The sequence below is a fragment of the Rhododendron vialii genome, chromosome 13a (assembly GCF_030253575.1).
Source record: "Rhododendron vialii isolate Sample 1 chromosome 13a, ASM3025357v1".
Lineage (NCBI taxonomy): Eukaryota > Viridiplantae > Streptophyta > Magnoliopsida > Ericales > Ericaceae > Rhododendron > Rhododendron vialii.
In genome coordinates this window covers 26,128,261-26,150,029 of record NC_080569.1, presented here as the reverse complement: position 1 = coordinate 26,150,029, position 21,769 = coordinate 26,128,261, and the positions used below count along the sequence as shown (strand labels likewise).

General features: G+C 37.4%; 2 protein-coding genes and 1 long non-coding RNA gene across 3 annotated transcripts; 2 read left to right on the top strand and 1 right to left on the bottom strand.

Annotated features, from left to right (window-relative positions):
• The first annotated feature begins 3,006 nt into the window (after positions 1 to 3,006).
• LOC131312777 (uncharacterized) lies at positions 3,007 to 6,653 on the top strand. The gene is made up of 2 exons (XR_009195980.1): positions 3,007 to 5,799; positions 5,944 to 6,653. It is a non-coding gene; the product is annotated as an uncharacterized LOC131312777 (long non-coding RNA).
• Positions 6,654 to 8,365: 1,712 nt separating this feature from the next.
• On the top strand, positions 8,366 to 8,890 carry LOC131314052 (E3 ubiquitin-protein ligase RHA2B-like). Its single transcript, XM_058342547.1, has one exon. It carries the CDS (start codon positions 8,366 to 8,368, stop codon positions 8,888 to 8,890), a length of 525 nt encoding a protein of 174 aa, XP_058198530.1.
• Positions 8,891 to 9,878: 988 nt separating this feature from the next.
• Positions 9,879 to 10,767, bottom strand: LOC131312776 (uncharacterized). Its single transcript, XM_058340753.1, has one exon. It carries the CDS (start codon positions 10,313 to 10,315, stop codon positions 9,998 to 10,000), a length of 318 nt encoding a protein of 105 aa, XP_058196736.1. The 5' UTR covers positions 10,316 to 10,767; the 3' UTR covers positions 9,879 to 9,997.
• Between the last annotated feature and the right edge of the window lie 11,002 nt (positions 10,768 to 21,769).

Genomic DNA, 21,769 nt, shown 5'->3' with positions numbered 1-21,769 from the left:
CCAGTAACCTAATTATCCCCTTCACCGAATGAAGAAAATGATAATCTAGTTAATATCTGGACCTTTGATATGTTATGGATGTCCGTTTCACTCGATTCAAAGTGTGTTGAATAGTTAATTCGGTACTCTATAACTTTGTTTAAATACTATTTCCCAAACCCGAAGTTTGGAAGGCTAAAAGGGGCTTGAAATCAAAGTCTAGAAACTCGAAACACTTTTGCATAATCTTCTTTGTGCCTGAGCCTGAGGATCCCTATACTGTTAAAATCACTGCAAACACTTTCAGAACACTTTTTTCACACTTATCTGAACTAACCATAATCTTTGAAACTTACCGAGGAGGTCGACGGTCGGAGCAATATTTGGTTGAACTAAAAGAGAGAGAGAGAGAGAGAGAGAGAGAGAGCTGCAAGTCGGATATATGTGAGATCATCTTGGCTTTGATTTTTCTTGGTAGGGAAGCAAGACAATAAAGTGAGGAAAATCTGGAGGAAAGTTCTTCCATGTCCTCCTTCTTTTAAGGGATTGATTAGTCCTTTCCCTGGAAACAAGGGGAAAGAGTTTGTCCTTGGAGAGCTGCTATTCCCCCCTCCCCTGACACACACACCCCCCGGCCCCACATCCCTTTTTCCGGAATTACCCCCCGCCTCTCTCTCTCTCTCTTCCTTTTCTTTCTTTCTTTACCGTTTCTTTCTTTCTTTTTTTCCTTTACTTTACAGTTTGATTTTTTTTTTCATTTTATTTCATTTTCTTTCTTTTTAGTTTGAATTTTTTTTCTTTAATAATAGGTTCAAGTCTAATTTTAAGCTTTGTAAAGTAATTAAGAAAAAAAAGTGTTTCAATTGATCATATTTATACGACTGTTTTATTTTTCTTTTTTTGTCCTTTATAGATTAAAAAATATAATTACAAAAATAAGTGTTTCAATTTTCAATCCGTTTGAACCAGTGCAAAGATGTTATTTTTCTGATCATTTCATCTTAAATGGTCGTAATAAATTTTTGGTTCCAAGGCCTTTCAATGGACATCCTAAGAAAGTTTTAAAACTAAAAAATAAGTCTTACGGTGTTTTGTTGAAAGGCCTTAAAAAAATACGAGTAATTAAGTAAAGAAATAAATTAAAATAATATGATCAGAATAAAAAAATCTTCACACCAGTCCAAACGCATTAAAAATTGAAGCACTTAATTTTTTAACCATATTTTTTAATATATATAAACGGTCTAAAAAAATTAAGTGCTTAAATTTTCACTCCGTTTGAATCGGTGCAAAGATCTTGTCAATATAATCAGAATAACAAGATTTTTGCACCGATTCAAACGGAGCGAAAATTTGAGCACTTAAGTTTTTTTAGACTGTTTATATATTAAAAAATATGGTTAAAAAATTAAATACTTCAATTTTTAATGCGTTTGAACGGGTGTGAAGATCTTTTTATTTTGATCATATTATTCTAAAGAGACATAATCAAATTTTGTCTCTAGAGCTCTCATAATTACGTTTCTGCTCCATAGGATTGCAAATTGATGGTGAGGATATTTTTTTTAACCCAAACGTTGCCGTTTAGAGGCAGCAGGGCTCAGGGAATTAAAATGGCGGAGGAAGGTAATTAAAAGGGCTGAGGGAGGGTAAAAGCGGAAAAAGGGTGTGGGACCGGGAGGGGTGTGGTGTCAGGGGGGGTGGGAAAAGCAATTTTCTTTGTCCTTGAGTTACTGTAGTTACGGCTTAGAACTGTAGAAAAGCACAGGTTATTGAGTGAAGGAAGTAAAACATAGAATGCCTGAACTACCATCAGCTCAACACGTGCAAGAACCAATTGGAGGGCCAACCTTACAAGGGCAATTTCGTATTTTCAGAGTACGCCTTGGCTTACCATCCTTGTTTCTTTTATTACAAGTGTATTGATTTATCGATATTTTTTGTTCTGCTAACTAATCCCGTTCTACTAAAATTCTTATTTTTTAAGTATTTATTGCCCACTTTACGAGATAGGTTCAAAAAATATGGCCTCATCTCGCTAAAGTTCTTATTTTTTAAGTAATTATTTTTTTCTTTACAAACACATATCATTTTCTTATAATACATCGCATTTAATTCAAAAATAAGTACTTATTTTAGTTAATAAAACACATAAGTGCTTATATGAAAAATAAGTACTTATTTCCTTTAGCAAAAAGGGGCCTTAAATGATTTTAACACTCTTTTATATCTTCTATTTATGTAAAACTATTAAATTATTCATATTTCTTGAATCACTATTCAAATATGGAGGATAATTTGATACTTTTACGTAAATAGAGGCCAAAAAAGAAAAAAGAATGCTAAGTAAAAAAGAGAGTGTTATAATATCACCCTAAGAGCCCGTTCCGCAAATGAAAAAAAAGTCCTTATTTTTTAAGAAGTCAATTTCATGCTAAAAAATAATGGTTTTATTGAAATCTAAAAATATGCAATATGGATCTTATTTGAAATATCTCGATAAAATCTTTTATACGATGCAAAAAAAATTAAAAAATTATTTTTCATTTACATTATTTTTTAATTTGAAAATATGAAATAAGCTGATTTTTTAAGAAAGTTTCTGGAGCAGGACCTAAATTTAACTCTATTTTGTTTGGAACTTGAGGGAAAGTGAGAGAAAAGATTTCCTCCATTTGTTTGGATTGGAGAGAAAGAAGAGAGAAACTAAGAATTCAAAATGGTAATCAGTTGAGTGGTAATGAGGTTTGGTTGACGTTTTAGAAAATTATTTTTGAGAGTTGACTGGTAGTGAGTAGAGAGAGATAGAAAGAGAAATTTATTGAAAACTGTGCCGAGAGCAAAAGTTACTCTCAAAATGGTGAACCAAGCGGAGTGGAATCTTCTCTCATTTTCCATCAATTCTCTTAAGTTCCAAACAAAGCGTTAAAATACAAAAATAAAATTTGCGGCACTCAATCATGCGCGTCAAAAGTGTTTGTTGAAATTGCGAGCAGCGGTGAATAACTCCTTTTGTTTATCAACACAAGTTTGAATTTTTCTGCTCCAAAACACTCGTCTTGCGCGCTAGTGAGCTCCCCATCTACACTCGACCAAAGCTGCTGCTGAAGCTCTGGTTCATCTCTCTCTCCCTCCATCGTTCGTTATTGGCCGACGCGGCTTTTCCTCCGCCGCTACACCTACAGCCACCGCAAGGTACAGTTTTTCCTTCTCCAATTTCCCCATCCCAATCTGGGCCCTCTCCCTCTCTCTCTCTCTCTCTGACATTATCGTTCCACATCCTCAGCTCGCTCTTGATTTAACTATGTTTAAGTCTTCTAGGAAGATTATGAATTGAGAAAAATGTTTAGAACTATTCGATAAATAGGAAATGAGGGATTTCTAACCAAAATGCTCTATCCAAACGAGGGATTTCATAAGAAACCATAACCCTTTCCCTTTCTTTTCTCATGAAACCCTTCCATCCAAAGGCGCTGTTAGATTCCTGGTAAACACCGAGGATGGAGACCAACATTTTGAACTTGGCTCGTGTTGGTAGGTGTCTTGTAGTGGGTTATCTTAAAATATCTGAGTGGAAAACCTTTGAGCTCTGGATCCACTTGCCTTTGATGGTTTTTGTTTTTGTTTTTGATGACTTTGATAAACCTACCTCGAAACGATTAATCCCATTTCAGATCTCTAGAACTTGTATGTAATGAAGAATTTTGGCTCGTTCTGGGCTCTCTGGAAATCCCATCTGGACGGGATTGAGGGCCGTCCGCGCAGTCCATGTTATCTAGTAAAAAAACCTAGGTCGCTGTATTTTCCGTCGGTTGTCGGCGGGCCTGATGCCTATTAATCAGTTTTTAGGGTTTATGTTTATTGTATTGCACACATAACAGCTTTTTCTGTGGGAGGCACGACAGAGACTAGAGCATCACCAGCCCTGACTCTTTTCTTCTAGAGATTTGGGTCAAAAGCTTGATTTGGGTAAGTCATTTTCAATGTCAAACCCTTATTTTTACCCAAATCTATTACTGAATGACACACTTATAATTAATGAGAGTGAAAAGAGGGTTTGAAAAAAATGGGCATGGGTTTGGGTCTCCCCAAATTTAGGTGAGGAAAAGGGTGAAATTCAAAATAGGTAGGAAATGGGTATGACATTGGAGATGATTTTTTAGGCTTTTTACTTAAATTTTGGATATGGGTAATAAAATGGGTAAGGATTGGAGATGCTGTGAGGGATCTCATCAGTTATCTCTGTAGCCCTCTGAACATATGTTTTCTTTCGTCTGATTTTCCCGTGGAGAAGGTTTATGACCCAAACCACGTAAAAAGTCTGTTTGTGCTATGGGTTTGCTCTCTCTCTCTCTCTCTCTCTCTCTCTCTCTCTCCCCTGTGGTTTGTTCATTTACATAGCATAATCACATCAGTTTTCTGTTTTGTTAACGCTTCCGCACAACATGACACTCATGGGATGGGAGGACTTTTTTCCCTGTTGGATAGAGTGGAGGCCATCTAAGGGTAGGTCCTCTAAAGAAACTTAGTTTTGGGTATCAACCTACTGAAATTTGTGGTTAAGTTTGAAAAAATACGGGTCACTTGTCCAGACAGGGCATAAAGCAAATGCTTTAGTTGCTTCAACTTTATCTGCCTCTGCTCTCATGAAAAGACAGGATTAGATTTCTAGTTTATAAAATGAGGAGGTAGATTGCGGCACAGTTGCATATGTGGTGTTTTGCACTAATCTAGTTTCCTTGTTTGATGTTGTTGGGAAAAATGTCCAGGGCCAACTTTTCTATACAAGTTTGTTTTGGAAATTTTGCTATAGTGATATTATAATTAGTAAGCCTATTTGAAATCTGTAGATTTCCTGCGAGTCTGTGACTAGTTTGGGTGGATGCTAGTGCTGTCGAATGGTTTTAAGGCAAGGAATGGGTTTGTTGTAAATGGAATGGTTAGTTATCATAGGCGTAGACCTTCTAATTGCTTAATCTATTTGAATTTACCTAGTGCCAAATGTGATGGTTTCTGGTCTTGTGTTTGGTATGGCTCTGGTTTGCAGCTGTATCTTCGTCGTAAAAGAAGAGTGCAATACTTTAGGTTCTATCTTATGTGGTTTTGAATCTTTTGATGTTGGCTTCCTTTCCATAGATCTATACAAGTAATATGGGGTTGAAACTTGAAAGCTTTATTCGCAGATAGAAATGTGAATAGTGAGGATTTCAGTGATTCAGTTTAGCATTGGTTGGTTTAATTTTCATATGCCTTCTCTTTTCCTTATGAGAATTGGAATTGGCCTTCTTTCACCACCGTCATTCTCTTTCCATTTGTTTCTTTTCATTCTATAACAGGGATGGATTTGCAAGCAGACCTTGCTCTTCCCGTAATCAGCCTCTTCCAGTTGCTGAAGGCCGGAAGAAAAAACCCGAAAAGAAGTAGAAATGCTTCACCATCTTCTCCTTGGACACAAGAGTCAATCAACCTAGCAGAAGATGATGTCTCGCTCGATACCTATGCGCTTTGGAGAGACCGATAGGCAGTGAGGCTGAAAAGGGACGGTTGAAAAAAGTAAAGAGCCATGGTTGTGCAAGTTCTCAAATCAGGGAGTTATTGAATGAGATGCTCGAAGAAAGAAAAAGAGTATTCAAGATGCAAGTCGAAATGTTTGAGAAACTCTACCGTAATCAAGCTGAAGAGATTTGAATAGAGCGATTGAGAGACGAGCGTAGAATCATGATGTTGGATTCAAGTGGGATGTCTCCAATGCTGCAAGAGTATTATCGTCTACGCAAAAAGGAAATCATTGACGGTCAGAAGAAGCAGTAATTAAGTGAGGTATTGGTGATCATTGACTGATTTTGGTTCTCTTTTGTATTAACACACAGTTAGTCTGCCCATGGATGCTCTTGTCAATGGTTTCACTAGTTTGATTTTTAAATTTTGTGCTTTAGTATGTGTATGTCAACTGTATTATTCCAGGACAAATGTGACGTTTCCAAAGGACTCATGTCCAGCTTGGGAGGCATCTATGATTAGTGAATGTCTATTTGTGTTTTTGCGGTCACCAGAAGATGCATGCAGGAAATGGGAAGTTTGAGTCATTGTGTGCAAGCAGAAGACCCGTGCACGGCACCCGGGTGAGGGGGTGTAGGCGCCCCAGCGACAACGGGCACGGACACCTTGGTGTGAGGTGCAGCCAAATTCAGACTCGCAAAGACGATGGGCATCCCAGCAGGGGTATGGGTTATGTACGGAGCATTCTCTCAGTTTGTGAAAGAGTCTAGCCCCATTTTGTTTTCTTAAATAAGTATTTAAAAAATAAAGATCTATTTTCAAGCTTAAAAATAATGGACTTACGAAAATAATTTTTTACTAATTTTATTGCAGGGTTTGATAGATTTCGATTTAAACAATATTTATATTGCATATTTTTTTATTTCAATAAATCTACTATTTTTAATCTTAAAAATTGTAAATAAGTACTTATTTTTTAAGGACCAAAAGCGGAAGGGGTTGGATTTTTTTCCCTTTAATGAGAGAGTGGGACAAGGAGGGACCCCAGCCATCTGCATCAGTAGCCCGAGTAATCTCAGGCGCCATTCGACGCCACCCACATTTTGTTGTTGAGCCTTTACTAAGCTATGGCACATTTTATTTCCAATTTCTTCTATCAAGTATTTGCTTATATATATGTGAAGAGCAGAGAGCGTGGGGGGGGGTGGCGGAGGGGGAGGGAGAGAGACCAGTGCGTCTGTGAGAGAGTTTGGTTGTGAACACCCTAGATTTTTTCCTCACACATAATATTTCATAAAGGTTAGTTCATTATTCGAACACCTTAGAGCAAATTCAATGAGGGGATGAATAGTGATTTTTCATTCCCAGATGCAAAAATTAGTGCTCCGACGGGGATGGAAGTAAGGATGAAAAATCCATTTGATGAATATGGAGATGGATATATCTATCCCCGACTGCTTGTACCAAAAATTTTGGACGGAAATTAAAAATAAAAGATTGATTTTTTTTAATTTTTTTTTTTAAGTTCTTGTTTGGCAGACAATAATTATTTTTGAATGAAAATAGTAATTGAATTAAGTTGGGGGGAAATAAGGTGGAGGAAAAATTAGTTAGTAATATTTAGGACTCTTTGATTCTATTTTACAACTAACTTTTAACAATTTTTTGATGCTAAAATGACCATCCATCCTTAGTTATTTTCCATCCCCATTGGAGATGCTCTAATTCAATCAACTTTGAACTTTGAACGCCAAACTCATTTAAATTCAAACACCTAGTAGTCTACTACCCAATCCAAAGCCATTTAATTGAATGAAACAATGAATTTTCAATTCAGAAAAGCAATTAAAGAATTAAAATGCTACTCCCTCCGTCTCCTTTTTAAATTTCATTATTTTATTTTGGGTTGTCTCTTAATAAGTGTTCATTTTGTAAAGTTACTGGGTAAAAGTTGGTACATTTTTTATTTTATTCTTAAAAGTATATTCCATTTTGAAAAGTTAGTAAGTAAAAGTGTAATGATGATACTTTCAAAGAAGGTAAGTAGAGAAAGTGGAGATAAAAGTTAATGTGAAAGGTATAATGATAATGTTTTCTTAATAAATTAAAGTTACGAAGCATGACACTTAAAAGGGGACGGAGAGAGTATGTGAAAAGGCAAAAATATATGTGAAAAATCTATCGTTTGGTATTATCAATTAAAAATTATAATTAATTTTTTATCCGATTAGAATAAGACGAAAGACTAAAAAATGAAGACGAGAAGAGAGAATACACTTGAGCCGCCACTATGTCAAGATGTCATGATAACTAACGACGGCAACATAGATGGGTAATTGAACATAGTAGTAAATGGGTAAATTGAACATAGTAGTAAACTTGGTGAGCTCATCAATCAAATTGATGGCAAAAGCATACTACGACCCAAAACCAACGACCCATCCAAGTGGGGATAAACTACATTTCCTTGTAGGGTCCGCACGTCTTCTCAAAAGTGGGGGATAAATTTTTGAGTGTGAAGCGAGTACCACGTGATGATATTCGTCGGCGATCCCTAGTCATCCAAATGTATTTTGAACAGTCCAAATTTATTCACTCTCCTTCCCTTCACCCGACCACTCTCTCTCCTCTTTTTCTCTCTCTCAAATCCGAATCATTCAAACACGTTTGCCCAACTAAGATCACCAACGGGTATCACAGCCCGGCACCCAAAAACTTCTCAAAAAGTACTGGGACATGCACATATATTTCAGAGGGTTCAGATTTAAGATTCTTATTCTTGTCAAAAAAAAAAAAAAAGATTTAAGATTCTTATATATATCCTCAACTCCAACCATCCAAACTCCAATTACTCTTTTTAACCAAAGCTTTCTTGAAGTAGATGATTATGGCTTTTCCTTTAGAACTTCTCACATTACAAAAACTTGCGTTACGCCTTGCCGGACGCGTGCTCGAGGCAGCTGTCTCTTCGTTCACTCTGTTCAAACGAACAGAATTCTCCGACGACTCAGCTGTTTTGTCGTCGGAGCCTCGCCCTTATGCTTCACTAGTGCAAGTGCCTGCCCATTCTGTTATCGACTCGATCAAGGAGCGACTGCCAGTTATCAAATACAGTAACTTCCTTGAGAGGCCAGAAGGTCGTCGATGGGATGATTCATCTACCTCCCTGTGTGCTGTGTGTTTAGCACTCGTGAATGGTAGCGATGAGGTCAGGGAGTTGTGCAGCTGCTATCATGTTTTTCACATAGAGTGCCTTGATGGTTGGGTCGATCAAGGCCGAACCACTTGCCCTTTGTGCCGGTCCAAGCTGTGGCCTGACCTGAATTATGGCAAGTCCAAAGGCAGCGGCGGAGATCCATGGAGGAGTGAGAGGATGATTTACTTGTTTGGGGAAGATCGATGTTTTCTGTAGTACATTACCTCTCAAATTTAAAGACTTGCTCTACTTAATACAATGATTAAGGACTTCTTCCACGAGTCTTAGGTTCCAATATAAATGCGTGGCCTAATGATTATTTTCGTTTTCACCCCCTCTTGCGGTTGCTACCTTAGGAGTGCAGACCCGATAATTATCTTGTACATGTGAGATGGCAGGATACATGCACTAAGTGATTAATCGGGACGAAACTCCAGACACCCTTGTCGGTAAAAAAGGAAAAAGAGACATCGGAGTTTGATCCTAACAAGGTCTGCAAATCGTAGTTGATAATTTTGTTGGACATGCATGCATCCTCATTTCTGAATATTATGGTTGTTCTTAAGCCTCCCTAGATAATTTAGAGCTAAAAGCAGAGTATTGTGTATGCAGAGGAAGCAATGAGCGTTGTTTTGTTTTGCTTCTCCTGTACGAAGAAGAACCTCAATTATATGATTATGATGACTAATACTGTTACTGCTATGTTCTCTCTCCAACTTCCAAAAGCATACTCTACGACCCAAGATTTTCTTTCTATTCGGGAAAAAAAATGGGAAAAGGAAAAGATTTTGCCTGCTCTTTATTTATAGCCCAATTAATCTATTTGACCTCGTTGAATAGCTCAGTAGTGACCGAGAGGCGTATTTCCAGCATTTCCGTCGAGCAATATTGCCTATTAGGAAGTAACCTTAATGGTATGAAAACTCCTTTTAAGTTTTAAACTAGTGTCTAATGTCTATTCCTATCATAACTACTTTTTATTCTCTACTTCTTTATCTTGTTATTTGCCTCCATTCTATTGGATCATCAAAATCCGGGTTCATCGGCCAATCGGGTGTTACTAATCAAACGGTCATGATTTGCTCGAATACATATTCGAGGAGAAAATATTCGGTGGGTCTGAAGTAGTACTGGTAGAAAAACAGTGTTAGTGCCCAGTGCTGCAATCTCCTCTGTTTTGAAAAACACAATCAGAAACACAAACTCAACAAATTCCCTCTAGCATTATCACTTCTTCTTTTTTTTAATCGGCAAAAAGAAAGGTTTCCATGGCATTATCACTTCACGGAACCAAGTTCCAAACACAGAGCAACCGAACACTAGTTACAAGACTCTATTACCCAGATAAACATAAACCCAAACAGTGGCTCCAGACAAGCCCCGAACGACCACAAATCCACCCTTTCGGGATGCTCCTCCATCTCCTACACCTTCGATCACTCTCAAATTGCTGCTGCTGCTTCTGCCGCCGCCGCCGTCGTCGAAATTGAGAGCGTAGCTCCAAGGATCGTACTGGAACTTGCATTGCTTCTTCCCCGCCTTCTTCTTCTTCACTACCGCCGCCCTCATCCTCCAGAAAAGGCTCTTGCATTGCTTCTTGCCGTAATCATTGACCCAAATCAGCCTTCCGACCAAACCCATAATCGATTGTATCCGATCTCTATCTTTGTTTGTATGTATGTACACACAATATTTCAAAAACCCACTTCGTTTTTCTCTAGATAACCCACAAGATTGTGAAAGAATTGGTTTTAGTAAGTTTTTCTTGGTGGGTTTTGGAAGCAAAGACAGAGAGAGGAAAAAGGAGCGAGGAATTGGAAAGAGGGGCAAAGTGAAAGATTGAAGCAAGAAAAAGAGGAGGGTGTTGAACTTTTCTTTATAGGAACCGGAAAGGAAAGTGATTTTACATTGTTGGGAAAATGAGGTGAGAAAAGTAAAATCCGAAAGGCGAAAGGGGTTGGCAAATCTTTAGGTCTTTCAAGGTAGCTGCGCCCCCCCCCCCCCCCCCCCCCCCCCCCACTTGCTTTGGGACGCTCAAATTCTGTGATCCGGAGGGAGAAACTAGAGAGAGAATGTGCTCGGGCAGAGAGCCCTCTCTGTGGTCGTATTCAGATTCAGGTACTGTTTTGTTCAATGCCCAATTCCTCGGCACATTAATGTGAATTCCTCGAAGTGTGAAAAAAAAATGTGTTAAAAAAAAAATTATGGGTACACCAGTTTGGATCGGAAAGTTTATGGGTAAATATATTCACGTACATACACACTTTAGAATCATCCCGAATTTTACAAAAATGATCCGAGCCACTTATTTTGTTCAAAATGATTTGCTTACAGTTCCTATAAAAAATTAACTTAATCCGATATCGGTAAAAACGTTTACAAAACATTCAACATTGCTTTAGAATTTAGATATTGATTCTATAGCAAAAGTAGATGTTTTGTAAACGTCTTTACCGATATCGGATTGAGTTAATTTTTTGCAAGGATCATAAACAAACTATTTTAAACAAAATGAACGACTCAGGTCTTCTTTGTAGGACTCGAGACAGGTCTAAAGTGCGTATGTGCGCGGTGTATATAAATGAGTGTATGTACCTATAATAGCACTATGTTTGGATATACAAAATCCAAATGTACACCAAATTTTGTGAAGAGGGGCCATCATTTGTTATTAACGGAGTATATGTTCGTATACATTCATGGTATGTTTATCACCGGTTTTACTAGGACGGGTATTTCAGAATTGGATTGAGAGCATTTCAAAAATGAACAATTTTAATCATCTTTGTGAGACTCAAGACAAGTATGTACATCCTGTCCGCATCCATATCATTCATTGCCCAAAAATGGTTATTCCATTCCAGGGCATCGTATGCAGTGTATGATCAAGACAACACAAGGTAAACGGCACCTCATAGGAATCGCATAAGTTGAAGTAATCGGCAATTCATCTTTTGCTGTATGTCCAATCAAATCAGAGCATCCCTTTTGCATTGCACCAAACTGTTTGCCTCCAGCAGATGGTAATGTGGGAAGTTCGTGGTGTACCTTTTTTTGGATTTTTTCATACCTTCTTGGACCCCTCTCTACTTCATCTTCTTGTCCTCATCTCCAATGCCATATTCCCATTTCCTTCCTCTTTGTCCTACTCTGTGACCCCCTTTTTCTTGGACTGGGTCGTTAGGAGCACACCAGGATAGTTTTGATCTGAATCGCTAATTTTGTTCGACTTGTTTGGTTGGTAGTGTCCGTAAAGAAATCATACTAATCGAACATGCTGAATTCACAAACGAACTATGGTTTTACTCTCGAAATCGTTTTCACAACAGAATGGCTTCGTTTAGAATGTTTTTCATTCATAAAGCAACTCATCGAGTCAAATAAAATGAGTTGTTCGGATCAAACTAAAAAACTCGGGTTGGACCCTAAACATTGAACAACCCAATTAGCAGGCACCCCTACTCCGCCTTACATTTGACTTGAGCAATTGATCTAGTATTGAGGTTACGTACTCAAGTGGTAGCCCTGTTCGTGAGGAAATCTAGATTTATTTCATGAGTAAGTAATTTCAAACTCTAAAACCTAGAAATTGAATCAGATTTATTGGTGGTTTTTGCGCCCCCCCCCCCCCCCCCCCCCCCCGCCCCCCCCTCGTTTTTCCTTAGCGGCGGTTTTTGCCCTTCTTCAGGATGATAACAAATGTTAACCATCCCTTAGTGCTGTCCCAGAGATTGCAGGTACGTTCTCAAGCCATTTGAAAGGATGGGCATATCTATGGAGAGGCAAACAAGTGTGCCGGTACATTGGAAAGGATACCTTGGTCGTTTTTGGAGTTTTACATATCTATATTTCTAGTTCTGAATGTATTTTATCTCTTCTGAATATGGATTCCATGGGGTCAAGTTCCGGGGATGGTGTTGTACACGATATTGTGCAGTGTGCACATTCGAACCGTTGATCTCGACAATTAATGGTTCAAATTATACGATGCTGTACTTAATTTCAACCGTCCAATCGACCGATAATCAAGACGCTAATTGCCGAGATCCACATCTTGAATATGCACAGCACGGTGCGCAAAGCACCATCTCCCAGTTCAAAATTGGCCCAATATTCACTGTATACCCCAATGCACCTCTAGATAAATGGGGACCCATACCGTCAGATGACCTGTCATTCGATCCTACAAAGGCTACAATAGCAGCAATACAGATCCATTTGTCTTAGGCCTGGACAGGGCTACCCCTGCCCAGCACTATTCTGGACGTAGGTGAGTTTTCACTAGATCTTTTTTTTTTTTTTTTGGATCCGTTTCACTAGATCTTGTGAGAGGCTCTTTTTTTTTTCTTTTCTTTTCTGTTTTTTTGTTATAGTAAAAAGATTTGGTGGCAGAGTTGCGAAAAAATCAACAGTTGTCTACGGTTATAAATACTGAGAAATTTTTTCTCCGTTATGATCAAAGGCAAGTCATTCTCATTGAGAATAAGAAATTCACAAGAAGTAAATTTTCTTGTGGCCTAACCCCTTGAATCGAACCATGGTCAGTTGTGTGATGAGCAAATCCATCAACCAACCGGACTAATCTTAAAGCTATAGATCGATAATGCTACCGTCTTAGGAAGAAAATGTACATAGCAAACATTCAAATACGAAAACATGTGAACAAAATCTGAGTAATGGGTGTGAGCCAAATTTCTTTACACAAGCTAGATTAAATGTTTAGTACTTGTCCAAGTTTACAATTGGTTTCTTTACTTTCTTTTTTTCCGTTCTGGTCTAGGCTCTGCTCCATTGTTTTTTTTTGGGATCTGGACTGTTTCATCACAGGATCTGGACATTGAAGAGTAGTAAGCAGAAAATCTTCTTTTCGGCCGTGAAGAAGTTACGGAGCTCAATCGTGACAATCCAAAGTATTTTTAGATGATCTGGATTGAAAATCAATTAGGACAGGTAAAAATTGATGGCGATTAACTTTTTTTCGATAAAGTTTCATTAAAATTTGAACCTTTCAAAACCGAAATGGACACGTGAGACTGTCTTGTCTTAGTCATGGCAGGCCCATTTCTTCATTCCAGAGCGGACCAAAACGTTGTCAGCCCAATACGCTATTGTGTTGCTTTCTTCTCTATCATCATTTCATTTTACTTGAAAAGTTAAAGTTTATCTCGACGTACCAATTCACTTTTTGTTTTCTCCCCAAAATATATATTTTAGACTAAAAGTTCCGCTAAGAGGTTTTTTTGGAATTTTTAGACTCTCTTCTTTCTTTTTCTTTTTTTTTTGGTGTTTGTTAATTTTACGCCTAACTTTTATAACTTTTAAGAATTATTGATTCGTCTTGTCAAAACGAATCAGAAAGGCAAAAATTACCCATATATTTTTTGAGAATATCCAATAAGTTAGGCTGAAAATTACCCATATATTTGCGCCTAACTTCTGTGAATGATTGTATTTTAGTTGTTTTGAATATTTTCAAAAATATATGGGTAATTTTTACTATTTCGATTCCTCTAAAAAACGTTAGGTGCAAAATTAACAAAAGCAAAAAGAAATGAATAATGACAAAATAAGAAACATGGGGTGAGTCACTTCGCCGCCTATAAATATAAATAGTCCTGTGGAAATCGATGAATAACAGGAAAAGTTCGTCTCTTCATTTTGCATTATCCTACAAATTTTGTTGGAGTACTTCGTTTCAGCAAGTGTATATTTTTTCCGAAGAAACACCAGAAGCAGATATATTAAAATAGAAAAAGATTACACGGTCCAAAAATAACCCTACAAAATAACAAGAAACACAGAGATGAAGTACACAAGGGGTGTGGGGGGGCTGAGATGAGGGGTGGGAACCCTCACCCAGATCGCCTTCTCTCTCTCTCGTGATGATGAAGTATTTTTAAGGAGATTGTATCGATCAAACACAAGTCTCGCTGTTCCAATTTCAGTTTCTGGTTTTTGACATTAATTAGTATGTATTTAAGAAAAGAAAATTACTAGTAAGGTTATACAGTAGTAGTGTATGGTTACCATTTTTGTAACGCCCCGATTTTTGAAAATAAAATCGGAGGTTTTAAATACTGATTTCTAAAAATTTATTGAATTAAAATTCAAAATCCAAACCGGATAATACTCTAAAGTTTCGTCTATTACAAATTATCGTAGAAATACTGAAAATAGTCTATGTGGTATTAAACTAAACAAAATAACAGAGCCATCTTCTAAGTTTGATACGGATCCCAAGCATATTCTGGCTCAGCTCCCACCTCTGGGTTCTCTTCAGCATAAAACTGTTCACCTTCAGGATTTGGTGTCTCTTCTGGATTATCTGCAAAATCTGGCACGGAAGCCAGGCAATCCGTACCTGAGTGAACAAGTTCACCCCGAAGTATAATCCAACCCAACTACCCTTCTTACTTTACAGATAGCAAGCAGCAGGAATAATAATAGTGCGAAAAAGTAATACAGAGTTTGTTCCACATAAATCAGTTCATTACTATCCATTAACTTGACGTGAAATCTAAGATCTCCTCCGCGGGATCTTTCCTCCCTCAACCGCTAGCCATGCTCGGTCCCATGAGGTCACTTCCCTTTGCTGTCGCAGATGCATCTAAGTTATGTACCGAGTATGCATCCCAATAACTACAACAAGGGAAAGCTTATCATGCCTGAATCACAACTAGGGTTCGCCTATCTTATATATCACTTCACCATCATCACTGAACGCACGCCAGTTTATCAAATCATCATTGGACACACGCCAGTTTATCAACTCATCACTGGACACACGCCAGTTTATCAATTCACCACTGGACACACGCCAGTTTCAATCTCATCACAAATCTCAACATCACGCCTGCAGGCAATCTAGAAATAAAACTTTTCAATTCATCCATTATCTAATATCGTCTAGGTGAATTCTACTCGCATACCATCCCATGTCTCTAGGGTCCAATCTATCACTCAAATCGATGCAATATACAACAAATCAATAATAATTAAAACAATTAATAAACAATGTAATCACGCAACTTATTATGAACGGGCCGTTGCCCTTAATCTTGTATAGTCACAATGTCAAGAATAAAGTAAGAGTTTTAAAAGGAATTTAAAAGGAAAATTTTCTAGGCTTTTATTAATTAATTCTAAGATAATAGATTAATTAAAAACTAATTAAATACATTAATTGGATAAAAATATTGAAACATTTATCATGACCTAAATAAGAGTCCTACAGGTCCTATACAACTAGTCGAGTGTCAAAAGTTGGGTCCGGAAGGTCACGGGATTAATTTAAATAAAGACGTTTAAATAAAGTGGCCGAAAGTGAAGTAAATAGCTAATAAATAATTTGCAAATTAAAATATGCTACCGTTAACAAGATTTCATCTTCAAAATGTAGAGAGTCTAAATAAAATTATTCGGGCATTTATAATAAGGTTATAAGGTCGTAAAGAATTTTTTGATTCAAAACGCTATAGAAATAACAATAAATAGTAAATTAAATAAAAAAATATTATCTTAACAAGATATCATCTTTGAGATGCAAGAAGTCTAGAAAAAATTAGTTTGGGTGTTAAAACGTTGTTTGGAAGGTCGCAAATATTTTTCGTTTGTAAACTTTGATAGATAACGAACAAATAATTTAATAAATAGATAATTAAATAAAAAAAATATGATCTTAACAAGTTATGATCTTTGGAGTGTGAAAAGTCTAGGAAAAATAGTTCGGGGGTCGAAAACGATGTTCGGAAGGTCGAAAAGTGGATTCGAACAAAAATAGGTCAAACCGCAAGGTCTGACCGGTCAAAGGTTGCGGCTGGAGCCTTCACCGCAAGGTCAGGCCTGGTTCTTGCGGCCCGAACCTTGCGGCCGCAAGGTTAAACGCAGAAAACGATTTTTTTTTTCTCCACTGTTTTCGATGCATGGGACGATTAGGGCTATTGGGTTAAGCATAAAAACAATAAATATACTTAGAGGAGTGTTTGGAAGGGATTATACTACCTTGGTTCGGGCCGAATTGATTTTAGAACGAAACTTGATTTTTGGAGAAGACGACTACGGTTTTGGCGATCGGGGGACTTTGGGCTCGAATTGAATGATGCTTGGGGATGCTTGGGATTGAAAGAAGAGATTGGAATGGTCAATTCGGATCTCGGTTGGTCGTGGCTACGAAACCCACTTTTCTCTCTCTCTTTTTCTCTCTCTAGAACTCCATTGATTGGAGTTCGATTTTTCTCCAATTTCTCTCTCTCTGGACTGGTGAAATATGGGGAGTGGCGTGGTGTGCCCTAGGGTCGGGGTTATAGGGTATATATAATGGAATTTTTATAAAAGTTGATGAAAGTTGAGTTTAAAAAGGATTCTAATACTAGGGCTTGAGATGAACGAAAATAAGGGTGGAGATAATCAGGGAGAAGGAGTAAAGTCTGAGTAGGAGAGGGAGAGGTGAAAAGAAATTCATGATATGCATGCATGCAATTAAAAAAAAATGAAATAGGATAATTAGATTAGAATAATTATGTTTGTATAAATATATCCTATTAAAGAATAATTAATTTTTATTATCAATAATACTAATTATATGATATTATTTTTAATAAAAATATCGGGTTGTTACAATTTTACTTTAGTTTTAGTTTACTTTTTCAACCATTATCTTATTTCTTTTTTCAATTATTATCCTATTTCTCTAATTATTACTTTCTCATTTCTCTCTATCTCTCTCCAATTATTACCCCATCTTTTCAATATTACCATATTTCTCTCTTCACCCACTACTAAAACTAAATTAAACTAAACTTACAACCAAAACAATTACACAACCATTATATGTATGTTCTTACCGCGATAGTTTACAATACACACCTCTTAAAAGGGTATACCATATACACCTATTTTATAGTTCATTCATAACATTTTAGTGTGTTTCGTAACTTTTGTTCTAGAATTCATAACCTTTTCAGCAGTATGATTCGTAATATTTTCATTATGATTCATAATATTTTGGTATTTCTCGTAACCTTTATACGATTCGTAACTTTTTAGCAAAACGATTCGTAATATTTTCTCTACAATTCATAACATTTTGAAGAGTGTATATGATACACACCCAAATGAAAGGTGCGTATTAATTGTAGTCTTTCCCGTTCTTTTGTTTGCTTTTTAAGGTCACATGGACGATATATAATTCTGCTGCTAATTTTTACTATTTTAACTCCGTACAAGTCTGTGCATAAAAGCAATACAGGTGTAAGAAGATCCTTAGTTGGACTAATACTAATGTATAAGGCATGGTTCTTGTTTAACCTGGGAAAAAAAAGAAAGGACAGTTCTCGATAACCAAACCCTAACTAGCTACTGTCTAGCGCCGAACTCTTGTTGGCTCAAACAAAAACAAAACAGTCGTGAGGTTCGAGAGCGACATATCTCTTTCGGAGTATCTCGTTTGGATTCGCTCCCTCTTCTTTTCAGGTGCTTTTTCAGAAATATATACTACCCACTATGCTGTGCTATGCTATGCAACCCATCCCATTCTCTTGCTGGGACCATAGCGGTCCAATGACCTCCATCCTTGGTCATGTAGCAATCATTCAAAATGGCATACGCTCGCACTTTTAATTTTTGTTTTGTATTTGCACTTTTAATGACGTAGCAGAATTAACAAGAGATTAGTTAGCGTAGTTTTTCAATCCACAAGAGAAAACACAAAATTTGAAATATTATTGATGAAAAGTTAATGAAAATATTTGGTTACAATCCTTTTATATGGTGAAATTTCGAAACCCTAATAATTAAAGCCGAAAAGTAAAAAGTTCCAAATTTGGAGAAGCTCCTAAAATTGAAAACGGAAAAGAAAAACAAGGATTTTTACAACAACAAAAAAAAAACGAATAAGAAATCACGATCTAAGAGTTATTAACAGAACAAATCTTTCTTTAAACGACAAAAACGTCCAATTGAAAGGCTAAACGAATGAATCAAGCCGAAATCCACCTTGCATCTAAGTATTAACCGGAGCGCAAAAATAAGTCAGCTCACCAAGTTTGGGCCTATTCCGAACTCGTCCGAATTTTGCCAAATTGGATAATCTGAAATTAAACATCGTTTGAGCTTCCAAAGCTTCGTCCGGTCCAATTGATCATTAAATTAGGCCTCCACGTGTTTTACATCATTCAATCCTCGCACTCATGAATTTTAGTTGTTTTGAAGGATTTTAAGAGATACTTTCACGCTCACACATTCGCACTCGCATCCGTCTGTGTTTTATGTGACTTAGGTCAAATCTAACTATAACTCCCTCCGTCACCATTTGTTGTTCCCTTTTGGAGATTTCAACTTAATAGGAAAACATAATCATTATATATCTTGTCACTTCATTTTCCTGGGGTGCAGCTCGCACGAGCTGCACTACAAGGACTGTAGGGTGATCGATCCGGTTTGACACCAACACCTTGGATTTAAGCTGAGTTCCTATTGGTCCGAGTCATCCATTGCTCGGACAGGAGCCAACCAGTGAGCGTCTACCCTTTACGAATTCTAACTAATACAAAAGAGATCGAAAAAGAGAGAGAGAGAAAAAGAAAAGGGTTAAGCCAAATAGGTTGTATTGTGTTATTAATACAGTATAATTTATGAATACCGAAAATGCCAAACATGTGATTCTTGTATTTTAATTTCCATAAACCACTTTTACACTTTTTTTTTTGTACTTCGAAATATAGACTTTTGTATTCCTACTATGTAATTTTCACAACTTCGAGCCTAACAAAAGTTCACACCATTTATCCGTGTCATACGTGAAGTGTTTCCCTTAGGTATGGCTGGGTCAGCTAAAAGTTCATGTTTGCCCAAATTTAGTAAAGAGCATTTTGACCCAAAAAGAAAAAAAAAAGTAAAGAGGATTGGTTTACCACTTTTTCCTAATCCAAATCATAATTATGTCGTCATGTTTTTGCCTATGTCTTCAATCAGTTCAGTAGCTCTTTAGTTAATACTAGTAATCATGCTGCTTCAAGTCACAACATCTCACATCCTTTACTCATGTCTTCAATACTGCTGTTTCCTGAAGTAATTATGTAGCCAAATGGTAATGATTATGTCTCCTTTGGAATTTTCCTAGTTCATTCGGAATTTTATTTCGACTTTAATTTTGCTGCTTGCTATTGTATGTTGAATTTGATCTCTCCATATAAATAGGGCCATCTCCATGCGTGTGATGTGCAAATTGGTGTCGCCAATTCATTTAAGATCGATTGGATGTGCGTGATTAGTCCCAAGTCCGAATGGAACGACCATTGTGCACTGCTGGGTAGCCCGGCTTGGAGCTGGTCTTGAGGATGCACAAACAGCACAGTCAAACATGAATGAATCGCTAACACAACATGATGCATCCGCATATTTAGTAAAGTACTTTGGGCCAAAACAACGAAAAATTATTCATTGTCCATGATGCAGCTTAAGTCCATTTTCCATCATCCATTGGGGAGGTGAACCTTAAGACGTTAGTTTTTCCACCATTTGGCCTGGGGCTCAAGACAAACTATGTCGGCCCTACCCCCAATGTACGATGAAAAAAGAGTTTGGATACCGCATAGGGTACTGAATAATCTCTCCTAAATAAAAGGCGCCACACCATTTCATAAAATACTTTGGGCTCATTGAATAACATAGACTAGAATGGGGAATTGGGAGTACGGGGAACATCTGGACCTACTTATTCCCTCTTTATTGGTAGTCCGGTGGTTTTTGTCTAAACTTTATCATTGAAATTTTTTATGTATTTTTTTTTGTTATCGACTTTTGTTAATTTTGTGTCAAACATACGTGAATTGTTGAGATGAATTCAAAAAATTAAAATTTATGACCAAAAGATTTAAAAAGTTTACTACAGACAAAACTAATCCAAATATATCTCTTGTCGAGAAGAATAAATAGTCCACAAATTATTTGGTTTGGCCAAATCCGATCCAAGGACCTACTCATGGACCTCATCCAAATCATGTCTACTCCAACCATCATCTATGGGTAATGTCTCTATCCCCCAGCTTAATCCAATCTTTTTCAATCCTGTTCACAATTTTTGAGTTCTTCCACTCCAGGAGGAGGCAGGATAAGCGCTGAAAATTTACGTGTCTCTGTGTTGAGAAATTTTTTGACCGTTGTATTTAAAACATAAAAAAAAATTACATAATTTAACAGCCGAAAAATTTATTGACAAAGAGATCGGACCCCTCCTTCTGGCAGAGGTTGAGCTAGCAAGATTTTTATTCAAGCAGCCCAAATTATAAGCCTATCGTGGTCCATACAAATATGGTCCAACTCTTTTATAACCATGAGTCATGAAAAGAAGAGAAACTGGAAAATGCCTCGTGAGACCACCACTCGCCACCTGACACAGCCACCTCTCTCTCCTCCCTCCGTCAAACGTCTCTCTCTCTCTCTCTCTCTCCTCACGTGTACAGTACTGCAGCTGCATTACTGATTTCTGCACTCGAGCGAGCACGCAATCTCACGTGCGCTGATGACCTGATGATTCCCTTGCACGCGCGATAGAGATCTTGACTACGGCCTCCAAATCCAACGGCTGCGGTGGATGACGGTGTGATCCAACGAGAAAAAAAAGGAAACCATTCAGGAGACTTTTTTTCCCTCTTGATTGCTGGTTGGAACCGAAAGGGCCAGGCACTTTCGAGATGTGAATCTGATCCGTCTTGCAGACTGGGTTGGAACGGGGAAGAACAAATGTACGCAAATGCATCCTGTTGTTTTATGGAGAAATCCTATGGGAATTGAGGACAAGCGCATGGACGATGCATAGATCGGTGCGCGGTGTTCGTTCACGGGATTTGTAAAAATCATCCGAACCGCTCATTAGCTTTTGAACGAAAATTGGTACTTTGACTCTCGATCCAATCCTACAATAGGCGCATCACGCTTTTATTTACAATGTTTTGTTCTTGTGTTCTCTTTCTTTCATTGAAAATCATTTGTTATTGTTACTTCTAGTTGTAAGAACATGTACACCAAGCATAGGTAAACGGACAAATTAAGTAAGAAGACATACTATAAGAGTACCTACCAAAAAAACTACAATTT

What these genes read in the sequence shown, in the direction of transcription:
- LOC131314052 (XM_058342547.1), top strand. Translation starts at nt 8,366, where the DNA reads ATGGCTTTTCCTTTAGAACTTCTCACATTACAAAAACTTGCGTTACGC.
- LOC131312776 (XM_058340753.1), bottom strand. Translation starts at nt 10,315, where the DNA reads ATGGGTTTGGTCGGAAGGCTGATTTGGGTCAATGATTACGGCAAGAAG.